Source organism: Xenopus tropicalis, chromosome 4 (assembly GCF_000004195.4).
Source record: "Xenopus tropicalis strain Nigerian chromosome 4, UCB_Xtro_10.0, whole genome shotgun sequence".
In the NCBI taxonomy this organism is placed as follows: domain Eukaryota; kingdom Metazoa; phylum Chordata; class Amphibia; order Anura; family Pipidae; genus Xenopus; species Xenopus tropicalis.
This window is the reverse complement of record NC_030680.2, coordinates 108,063,399-108,075,827: the sequence shown is the minus strand read 5'-3', so window position 1 is coordinate 108,075,827 and position 12,429 is coordinate 108,063,399. Positions and strand designations below refer to the sequence as shown.

At 39.0% G+C, this 12,429-nt stretch overlaps 1 protein-coding gene across 1 annotated transcript; it reads right to left on the bottom strand.

The window, feature by feature from the left end:
- Positions 1 to 345: 345 nt before the first annotated feature.
- Positions 346 to 11,699, bottom strand: nuf2 (NDC80 kinetochore complex component NUF2). Its single transcript, NM_001126637.1, is given in 14 exon segments — positions 346 to 626; positions 1,747 to 1,882; positions 1,982 to 2,157; positions 2,294 to 2,434; positions 4,528 to 4,665; positions 5,312 to 5,374; positions 5,811 to 5,907; positions 6,003 to 6,076; positions 7,047 to 7,144; positions 7,642 to 7,703; positions 8,046 to 8,122; positions 9,321 to 9,395; positions 9,883 to 10,076; positions 11,684 to 11,699. Coding segments are annotated over 13 exon segments (1,389 nt in total). The 5' UTR covers positions 10,006 to 10,076; positions 11,684 to 11,699; the 3' UTR covers positions 346 to 497.
- Between the last annotated feature and the right edge of the window lie 730 nt (positions 11,700 to 12,429).

Sequence of the window (12,429 nt, the reverse complement as noted above, 5' to 3'; positions counted from 1 at the left end):
GCAAGATTCCCTATCCGGAAAACCCAAGGTCCCGAGCATTCTGGATAACAGGTCCCATCCCTGTATAACAATTTGGTATAAAATGTGGTGAGGAAAGGCAAGGGGTCCCCACACTGATATAGTGCATCCCAATAACAGGATGGGAGAAGCAAGGCCTGATGTCCCAACTCTGATCTGTTCCACCCTGGTAAAAAATGGCTTTTTCCTGCTGGCAGAGAAACACAACGTGACAAACCCTTTATTGCATTGTGCACTGTCCAACATCAGAAGTAAAGTTGGAGAACATTCATTACTGATGTAATCTCTGGGGTCAAACAAAGTAATGATAAACAACAGTCCTTTGTATACCAAATGAGTATTTATTAAATGGTGTGTATGAAATAAGTTTACATTTGAAATAAATTCATTCTATATATAAAAAAATGAAATATATAAGATTAATTGCACAAATGCTAAACACATAGAAAAACGAAAAACATTCTAGATAGTGCAGTCATCTACCGCCGACTCAGCCTTCGATTGAGCTCTGCAATTTTCTCTCTTTTCCGGTCAGCACTGCGCTCAGATGCCTTCTGCAAACTGTCATGGTATTTTTCTAGTGCAGCTCGAAAATCTGTTATAACCTCCTGGAGAGACAGAAGCCGTTTATCCCAACATGAAGGCAATACGATGAAGCATTACAATGACGGAAAGGGATGGGGGGTATCACATCAGAAATGGGGGGGATGTGGGAGAATATGGTATAAGCAGAAGGGTGAAACAAGGACATTGCACTAATTGACTAGATAATATTAAGCATGGCAGGCAAAGTATTAGAAGTAACCGAGAAACACCTACTATATTCATTTCCTGTGTGCCCAGCACCAATCCATGATCAGGGATACTGTGCTATCACACAATTACTTTACCAGAACAATATTACATTTTTTAAATGAACAGAAAAACCATTAATTTCTCTCTAATTAGATGATCAGATTTTGGGGTATATTTTTGATTTTAGATATTGCGGTATTTTTATATACACTTTGCCAGAGGGAATTTCACAGCTCTCTATTTACTTGTAGGTTTTTGGGGTGCATTTATCAAACTGTGAAGTCTCATTTTCACCCTGTGATAGCTACTAATCCTGACTAGAGTTATGAAGTTTAGTGTTTGTGTACTTTGCCTTACCTAAACCTTCTAACCTCTTTGACCCATAGGGCAAAAACACATTTGGTGTTTTGTCGAGCTGACAAAATGGTGTAGAATTATTGCCACAGTTGAGTGCTGAAAATCGCTGCATGGAAAAACACTCAAATCATGTGAATATATTTACAAAGGCATTTTCCTGCGATGACCGCAATTTGAGTGTTATCCTTGCAGCAATTCTCAGCACCCACTATTGTGAGAAATATTCTGCTGTTGTTGCCTTGACAATTGCTTTTATTGTTAAATCAGCTACAAGGTAGCACTGTAACTGTAAAGCTAATCAGCTTTTACAGATAAAGGGCAAATGATCCTGCTTCAACTTCTGGGATATTATCTCTGATCTGGAGTATAGTTAGAAAAAAAATATGATATTTAACAGACTTGTGTTTAATTTTCAAGCAAAGGTAAATTCTAGTAATCAGTGAATCAAATGATACTGTCCTTGCACACAGTATAGGTTTCACCAAGGAGTTCACAGGTTTAGCTGCAAGGATGTAAACATGAGGGAACACAGGTTCTTTGGAAAGAGAAGAGACATTCTGAAATGAGTTGCCTCACCTGACATTTCTTCTGCCCTGCTTCTGTTGTTTCTAGAAGCTGCTCTTTTTTATTCATCGTTTGCTGAATTTCTTGAAGAACCTGAGCGACACGCCCATGTACCGCCTGTCTCTTCTCCTGGATATGGCTACAGACCCTGAGGAGGAAACAAGGAGACATGATGATGAAGAAGAGTGGAACCTTGTAAAATGCCAGGGAATACCCTCACTTGTTACTGAATGAAAGGGTCACTTACTCTAGAATTTCCTGCTTCTGTTGGCTGAAGTCTTCCTGTTTTTTCTTGTTTTTAATGTCTACTTTTGCAAGCTTCTCTTTCTTTACAAGAATGATTCGTTTGAGCTGAGCATCTTCATTAGATAGAGATTTGAGCTCTAAGTTTAAATTCACAACCTGCTCTTCGCTGTGTCGGATCTGATAAACACCAAAAGAATAGCAGGAGGTCAGAACTAGACTATGTGGCCGAGGACCCTAAACCTGGCTCTCTGTTCAAAAAAAAAAAAAAAAAAAACAAATCTGAAAAACAGTACTAATACTAAACAGTTCACACCTCCTCACGAATTTTTCTGTGTATCTCAAGGTTGGCGTCAATGCTCTGCAGCTTCTTTATGTATCCTTGCACATCGGACTGCCACATACAGGCCAGGGCCACCCTGTCCCGATAATTATCACACTTGTCATTTGTCTCTTGCTGTGAAGAAAATGAATGAGAGTGAAATGATTGAACCAGCAAATATGCCTTGCCAGAATGCTCCCCTTCCTTTGTTTAAAAGAAAAATTAACAAATAATGAATGGCCTGGCAACATCCAAAGATGAAAATTATGTATATCTATAGAGATGGTATCAGTATGCCTGACATTAACAAATAAAACATTTTAGTCATTTTTGTTTCTGCAGGGATGTTATGTTACAGGCATGTAGAGAGCAGTGAATGACATCGGTGCTACACTATATCTCCAAATAAAACTACTTTTTGAGGCCGGCCAATGGATTTGTTACAGGCATCTAAGCCCTGTTTGTGACTTCTCGTGATACCTTTATAATATTTTGACTTCAAACAGTATCAGATTATGGGGTCCAAAAAGAGAAGTTAGACATCACTGTTGTCTGCATTGGGGCCCCTATAAAAACCTGCATGGAAACTTCCAGAGCTACAAGGAAAAGTGCGTCTTTAAAACTCTACTGGATCTTCTGAAAGAAAAGCTACAAGTGCAGAATATGGGTACATATCTCAGTGTAATTGTACAGATATATTGGCCAACGGAAAGATTGTCGAACTTACAGTTAAAGCCTTTCTTCTTTGCCTACATTAGAGGACTAAGCACCATGGGGATGAAGACCCTTATACAAAAAGGACTGGATCAGCTGCAATTAATCCTTTTCAGTTCCTGTACCTTTACTGCTTTTGTCCCAAGTTAAACTTTCTTCAAACAAAAGAAATAGGACATGTGGACACAGGTAGACCAATGCTGTATCTGTCCTGTAACCGTTTTATTACTCACATGTCATGTTTCCCGCTGTGGCTCTTATGTTGATAAGAAGAGCCACAGCACAAAACATATCATGTGAATAATAAAAAGGCTGCACCGAAGATTGTATGATGGTCTGCTTTTGTACATGTCTCCTATTTCTTCAAGATGAAGCTCCATCAGCTGAAGAGCGACGCTAAAAGGTTAATAGTGACTGTTCCTCCTGCTGAGGGCTGTGTCCCTCACCTGCCTCCCTGAATCCTCAGTTTCAGGACCACAGGCAGAGACAACAGACCAAACGACTTTTCCCTACACCCTAAACAGAAGACGGTCCCACAACTTATTTTCTCCCCAATCAAAGAAAACCAAAATAATCTCTCTGTGGACCACAAGCATCATGAAATGAGGTATTAGAACTTCATTGAAGTACCCCAAAGGAAATGTGTTCATGGTAGTCAACCACACAAACTCATAGCAGGGAAGAGAAGGTCTATGTCCCCATATGTCCCCATTTTGGAACAAAATGTGGATTGGACATATCGTGTACTCACGGCACAGGTTTTAACATCAAGGTTGTGCAGACATGTTTCCCTAGAATAGTATGGCACTGAGAAGAGGGTATGACTAGGACTAAACCCTACAAAAGAATATGGCTAAAAATGCCATATTATATAAACTGAACTTACTGTACCAGACTAAAGTCTCAGCATTTCAATAGCAGCAATGACCAAGCACTTCAAACTTGTCACAAGAGCTCCCCATCTTGGAAAGTGTCTGGGCAGCTGTTAAGAAGCTGAACACAGGAGTTGTTGCAAATGATGAAAAAGAAAATGAAGTTTGTCTGTCATAGACGCTGATGCCACAGAGTTGATTATTATATTCTGATGCTAACTGCACTGGTTTCTGACCTGTCATATAGTAATTATGTATATTATTTCCTATTCAACCGTATATTGTGAAATTAATATTCTATATATACAGTATATTGTGTGTCGGTCCCTAAGCTCAGTAAGTGACAGCAACACAGAGCATGTGCAGTGAATTAGCAGAAAAGAAGATGGGGAGCTACTGGGGCATCTTCGGGGGCACAGATCTTCCCTGCTAAAGGGCTGTGGCTGCCTTGGGTTGGTACAGAAGCCCAAAACATAATGTATAGTATTTCTGTCCTACTTCTTTATTAAGGTGAAAGTTTGAGCTCATCTTGGGTAAGAAGCACTTTGCCCTTGGAAAACATAATAAAGGGAGACTAACAATATAATGCTGCTAGAGCTAAAACACACACACACACACACACACACACACACTGTGGCTTACCCTGGATTGCTTCAGTCTGTGAACAGTTTCCTTCATCCTCTCAGTTTTACTTTTGCGTTGTTCTGGAGATTCCACAATCTGTGATTTCATACGCTCCTGCTCTTCCTTCATGGTCGCAATAGCCAACTTTTGTTCATTCTGTATCAAGGAGAAGAAAATGTAATTAAAGTGCAAGTACAGTCTAACAAGATAATCCTTGGCTGATCAACTAAGACTCCAGATGCAAGCAATAACATGGTTCATGATATTATTTTGCTGGCAAGCTCAGATCTATGCAAGTCCAGATTACATTACTAATAGCATTCTGCCTCCGAGACAAGCCATCTTACTCTTTGATTCTTTGATTTGGTTTCAGCATTTATAAATTCACACAACCTATGCTTCAACAAGCCGTTGAATACATGACCATTTCAGTTTGAAAACACTTAGATCCCTCTTCTGCGGTCATAGATTTATACCCACCGACCTTTTTCTAATATGCATATTTTATATAATGATGCTTCACCTCTTTTATCTATGCAAAATCTTTAACATTAAAGCCCAGGGAATGTGAAGTCCAATAACATCACTTATTGTTTTCCTGGGTTCTTTCACTGTTGCTCTGCCATTTAGCTCATCTCTACACACTCTGAGGTGTGTGCATGCAGAGTATAGCAAACTTGACATGGGTCACTTTTTCAGTGGCCTAAAGTACATGGCTTTATATACAAAAGTATCCAGTTTGCTTTACTACTGAGGAAAAGTTAGTTCAATGTCATACTGGAAGGGAAAAAAAAAAACTCACCAATCTTTTGTTCTTTTCTGCAAATTCAGTTTTTCGCTGAGCAATTTTCTCTTGAAACACAACCTGGTTTTCAAATAAGGGAAAAGAGAATTTTTAACAGGATACAATATTACCGTTTAAGTATTCAGTCAGTGTGTAGATAAGGGACAAGAGAATCAAAAGAGGGAGTCGAAATTGGTGTTAAGACCTCCATGGGTGTATTTAGCATGGATAACAAAAAGTAGAAATGCAACACAACAAACCTTTAAATACATTAAGAGTCACTACACATTTCCATTTCAGCAGTTTTCTGAAAGGAAAATGTTAGCAATAATAAGTGTTGAGGCTGATCACTTTCTGTTACCGTCAATATGGAATGGAAGTAATATCAACAGTCTGATTTTATTGAAACTACTAAAAGGAAGACAAAAGAGGCCACTAGGGACTGCCTGCCAGAAAATCCTGTTGTTTTTGGAAAATATTAGAAAAAAACATAACTTGAACATAAGGTTTTACTCACATCCTTGGCACGGTATTCCTGACTTATTATCTGTTGCAAATCATGGATTTCAGCAGAAAGTGCTTTAAACTCTGCTTGCTGCTCAGGTGGAACAGTCCTGGAAAATATACATATTCGTTTCGATATTTATAAACAGAAAATAATGAACTTAGAATATTAGATATATAGATAAAAGGCTGATAATGAACTTACGTGAGTTTTTCTATCTTGATTTCTGCCTCTTGATTTGTCTTCTGAAGCTGCCGCACATTGTCCAAAGCAGATTTCTGAAATTAATATTCCGAGCCAAAGTTACAAACAAAACTCTTTACATAAACAGCTTCAAACATAAAAAAAAAAAAAAATAAGATTTAACTAGCTGCAGATGAGCAAAGCAGTGGCCAATTTGTCTACACACACTGATATCCAATTTGGCCAATATAGGCACAGAACACTTAAAGCAAATATAGACAAAAAACCAGGCTCATGGGACTTGGGCAAGGGCACATGAACCATGGATCCACTTCTCTTAGCCTAGTGTTCTTTTGTCAGGCTGAGAGAAGCGGATCCACTTCCCTATGCTGCCCCATGTGCGTGCACTAAAAATTGCAGTATCCACCTCAGCACTGGCACACGCAGTGGAGCGTAAGTCAGGCTGAAAACGCCTGCTTTCACGTTTTACATGAATACCTACACTCCGCGTGCCTGCATTGAGGTGGATACTGTAGTTTTCATTGCGGGCACACTGGGCAGCATAGGGAAGCACTTCTCAGTCTAAAGGAAAACCGAAGGGCGAGAAGCAGATCTATGCTCCGTGTGCTTAAGCAACAGATCAGCAAGTCTGATCAAAAACTGGCAAATCTGATCTGCTTCTACATATCCAACTTTACTGCAAAATTGTAAGGCTTAGGTCACATAACACATTTTCTATGCAGATGGAGAAAACCAATATTCCATGTTGCCACACAGAAAACCCTGAATTTTCTGGTTGAAATCCACACCATGTGCACAGTGACAGGTGAACGCTAGGAACTAAAACAAGGGGCAGCAGCCATATATGCATTCTCTCCACAGGTGGAAAAATGCCGAAAAATGACCTTGGATTAATGTCAGCAGACTGCTGATATTTGTAGTCAAATGAGTAGGCCTATTGTGATAAATGTACAATCTGTATATTTAGAAAGACAAAAGTATAAACTGCATGTATAAAACAAAAAGGTTTGAATGTAACTCTGTAACAAAATAATTTGCTCTTACATAGCTTAAGCAGTATTCCATATAAACTTCCTTCCGTGTAGCACTGAAGTGGAGGAAGTTGACAATCCCACTTAGCAAATGGAGAGTACGTTTTCCTTCTGCAAGTAAACACAGTTTTAATCCAACAACTAACACTGTGAGGGCAGTTTTATATAGCCAATTGTCCCGTACAAATCAACGGTTGTGGGCTGTTGCAACAAAGCCAGGCATGCAACACACAATCAAATTATATATATCAATGAACCTAAGTACACAATATGCCTTAGGGTGATGGCACATGGTAAGTAAATGACTTGCCATAATATAAAATTAAGATTGCCTCAAGTAAACCAATTACTGATCTATCTGATCAGTAAATGCAAAAGAAATTTCTCGGGACTAAGCCAGGTTGCAGCAAGTAGTAGTTTTTACTTGCGGCGATCTTAAAGTTATACTATGGCAAATCAAGTCTGGGAGATTTGTTGCCCACGGTAGTACTCATTTAAGTGGGCGACAAACCGTTTGCCATGACCCTTAGGTGGATAGTTAAGTTGGCCAAATACATTTTTCTATGAAAATGCTTCATTAACACAAGTCAAATAGTGGTAAAACTTACTGGGATTCAGGACATCAGAAGGATGGAAATCATACACTCTGCACATTGGTAAGAAGCGTGCCCTGTAGAATCAGAATAACATTATTATTATAATTTGTAGCACAACAGACACACAACATGGAATCCATTCTAAAAATGTGTAATTTTTTTTCATTTCATTTCTAGAACTTCTATTGGGGATCCAGCACATTAACCCCTATAGGTAATAAAAGAGACAAAGTTTGCCCAGACACAGTAATCCATACCAGGTTTTAAACAGGTGACCAGAAAATGCGACCAGCTGATCAGCTGCTATAAGCGACAAGCCTTGCAGCATATTTCAAACATTAGATAACAGCGTAGGAGTTTAATCCCAAATACACCTCACCTCCCTACACACAAAATCATAAAAATGAAACACATACATGAGCTTCAGAATATTGGCTACAGGTGCAAAACCCTCAACGAGATGTGGATACTGAATGTCAAGATCCATGGGCACCTGTAATAAATATATAATGATATATATGTAGATACATCAAGTTCATAGGACTAATAAAATCTCAAAGGCAGAACAGTCACTGATACAAACATGCATTCAAAATCAAACGTGGTTAATAATTCTTTTTCACAAGTTGGTTTCCATATTCCAATTATTATAAATTGCTATATATAGAAATCATCTCCAATACCCATATTGTAGATCAGAATAACAAATACTTAAGATTTCATTCAGCAAGTACTCATTTCTTTTTCAAAGCTGCAGAAATTAAAAGTAACAGTCTGGCTGCTGAAAGGTTACAGTGTTTCTAAGGTAGTTGAAACTCAGCTCAGGTGAGGGATTGTTCTCTCCCTTTGTGATCCCCCTTCCAGTATCTATCTCACATGGCTTATACTTAAAGTCTTCATTTTTTAATTATTATTCAATTGGCTAGATGCAAGGGGTGATACAAACCAAGTTGTGGATGGATAGTTTTGTTAGATACATAATTTTTAAAACCTACATTTTTGCCCAAGGTGTTGTCAGATTTTCATGTTAACCAGCTGACTGTCTGTAAAAAGCTGTCTGGATCTGAAAAAGCTTTTCACTTACTAGTTGTGGAAAAAACATTATTTGAATAGGTCTAAAGCTTTATGTAATATTTCAGATCTTTTATTTGGTAGGCTTATGCTGCAGGCTTAAACAGGCTCTTCTAAGCTTAGGGCGCCTTTTAGAAAATGGTTGAGCAGATATTTGGGCATTACACACCATTATACATTCTAGACTAGATATAGCAGCCTCAGCAAGGTCTGCTTTGGTATAAATGTTATGCAGATTATTATTCTCTCCTAAGGGCTCTGGCACACAGGGAGATTAGTTGCCCGCGACAAATCTCCCTGTTCGCGGGCGACTAATCTCCCCAAAATGCCATCCCACCGGGGAAAATGTAAATCACCGGTGGGATAGCATTTCGGGGAGATTAGTCGTCCGCGAACAGGGAGATTTGTCGCGGGCGACTAATCTCCCCGTGTGCCAGAGCCCTAATAGGAGGGAACAGTGTGGAACTGTTCCTTTTGTATTCATGATAAGTTTTCCTGTCTCTGCTGCTTCACTAGGCAGATATTTGAAGAGGATAACCTTTCATCTTGATCTGATTTTAGCCTGGTAACCCATGGTGCACTTTTCTTTTTTGTCTGGTTAAGAAAAACCATCTACTTACCATATAAAATTGTTCAACGCCATAACTGAAAACCTGTTGCAGGATTCTCATGTAAAGTTTTTGCACCATGTCAGGCTGGAAAACAAAAAAACAGTGCAGTTTGATCTTGGCCACTGACACACATATATATTAAGGGAGCTTGCACAAAGTCTTCCTAGGATGCCTTATGGAATTTGGTTGAATCCTAGCACTTTGATTTTTTGAAGTACCCAGATTTGGCAAAATCCCTATCCACATGATTTTTGTCAGCACTGGAAAACAGTGCTGTCTCTGGCATTTTTGGCAGCTCTGCTCCCACCTGCAAAAGCCACCCCAAACATTGACACTTTTTCTAGAAGCCAGTAGAGAGAGCTGTAGCATATACAAAAGTACATTCTACTATTTCTTCAGTAAAAAGTATTACACTGGGGAGGTTGAAAGTACATTGTGTTATTTTATCCCACCCAGTAAAAAAAAATATATATATTTAAACAAAGCTAAAAAAGGAAACCCCTGGAAAAGGCCCTTTGTTTTCAATGAGGCATTGTACATACTTTTCTACGATAGAAAAAAGCTGACTTACCTTGGGGTTGGGATATATGTCATTTTTGTTGAAATTTTTAGCTTCAGTGCCAGTGAGAATATTCTGACGGAAAAAATTAACCAAGTCTGCAGCTGGGAAAATTGGAAAGGTAAGTTTGTCCATCCTGCATGTGATATATGCAAACTTGACCTGACTCAGCTAGATGAGATGTATTCCCTTGGAGCAGACAATTCCTACACAACAGAAAGCATGGTTAAGGAGATGCAAATAGCCACACATTAAATTCTTTCATTTTCTGCAGTGACAAAAAAGTCCAAATTTAGTAGTCCAGCTGAATGTAAACTACAGTTCCCAGCATCATTGTATGACTGGTGTTTCCCTTCAACTATCATCAATCATCCCTATCATTATAAAGGCAGACAGCAAGCAAGGAACACAAACTCCCTTATTCAAATGTGGCCGCTGTTAGTAAAATGTGGAAGCCTTGATGAGTCTTGGAAGGCCGAAATATTTTAGATTGTAAGCTCTAAAGAGCAGGGGCCTTCTTTACTCCCTGTATCTGTCCGCATTTGTATATAATCTGAATGTTTGATGTATATACATTTCTACTGAACAGCACTGTGGAATATGTGGATACCAGCGTGTTCCTTGGTCCTCATGACAGAAACTTCCTGTAACGCCTAACTCCTTTCGACCCAGGATCTATCATGCAGTTCATCAGAAAATGCTCAAATTTAAGATCATCTTTACTTCAAATTAAGGGAATGTGTCTTTAAGAATGCCTTTAAAGAAGGCAGGGGATATTGATAAAATCGGAAATTTTGTATAATAGACTGTAAAGAAGTGCTGGAAAATGGGACACAAAGGCGTCAGCGGTTCATTCTTAATGCACTCTGCCATTGCGGACAGCTTTTAATTAGGGATGCACCGAATTCTGCCTTTTTTGATGGATTCGGTTTCGGCATAAATTAGCACATGCTAATTAGTATTCGGAAAGGGTTAAAAATTAGGGGGGATTTTTTAACTTCAACTTTTAACCCTTCACAATCCTAATTAGCACACGCTAATTAGGATTCAGTTCTGGATTTGGCAGAATCCATCAGGGTGGGTTCAGGGGCTTGGCAGAACCCAAAAAAGCGGGTACAGTGCATCCTTACTTTTAATATGAATTTGCAATAAAGATGATTTTATATTTAAACGTATTCTGATGGACAGCACAGTGGATCCTGGGTCTGAAGAAGGTAATATGTTGGCTCTGTATACATAATAAAAAGTAGCCTTAATTATTTATCTCTCTTCCAGCGGTAAAATATTGAGTGGTTTGTTGTGACGGTGGGCCCCTGTCCTGGGAGTGTGGAGTGACCAAGAAGAATTTCCATCATTGCTCTGGAACAGCATGTACAAAATATTTGAACAGTTTGACAGATCACACTAAACCCTATGGGTCTGTTCACATTAGCAGCTGTCAGTAAGTGCTGGTAACATTTACAACATAACACAATGTAAACAATATATTTTATAACCACTGGGGAAGCAACTTCAATCCCAGCATCTCCCCTGCAATAAAATTACATGAATACTACAGTGTTTGTCTTTTGAATATCCATATGTTTTAATAACTTTGCTCGGATTAAAATAGTATTATTTCAGCGACTATTATAAATTCTATTCCGTACTGTGCAAATACACTTTTCTCTAAAGAAGCTGATGTGTGGCTCCGTATAGGCCAATTTTCTCTGTTATAAAAGTGGCGTGTAATGCGTATCAAGGAACATAACCCTACAGGTACATGAAACGGCATTGTATTGGTGCGAAAACCTAGTCAAGCTGCGATACTTACAGAATAATGCTTCCTTATAGAGGCTCAGCTCTATTTCTCAGCCGTTTGTTTACCGGGCACTTTCAAAATCCTTCGCACCGCCCATCGCCATGACGTTATGGAACAGGCTTTGAAACGCATTTCGAAAACCACGCCTCGTTCTGGTTGGCCTCTAACCGGCGCACTAGTTATGACGTCACTATAGGCGGCCCTAGTTTTGCTAACGCTCTTAGGAAAGTATGTTCGCAAGGACTAGTGTCAGTAGTTATGTTACAATACAAAGAAGTGGTAAAGATGCGCGATTAGAAATTCCTCTCCATCTCCTTTCCAGAAAGCTTGGAGCTGGAACGTTCAGCAGTTAAACTAAAAGTTGCGTAGGGAGTTATTGATTGAGACTCTCGGTAGTTTCTAAAGAGTAGTATCACTGCTTTTTATGTTGGTAGGATATATTTTGTAATATTTTGAAAAAAATCTAATTGTGAGGTGTGGCTATTTTACATTATTCGCAAAATTAATTAACTGTTAAAATGTGTGGCCGCCATAGGACTCTTTTTGGACCCAATGTAATAGCCATAAAGACTGAAATATTTTTTCCCTACAAATGAGTAGGAATTGTTTAGTATATTGGGCTTGGGTTGCAGTGTAGGAAAGTGAGGGCTGAGTGATGCTGGAGGGGATGGGTGCTGCCACAATCACAAGTCCATAGGAAAGGAACACGATCAATCTTTCTAGTTCCTTTGGGCAATTTTGTGATATAGATTTTGGTG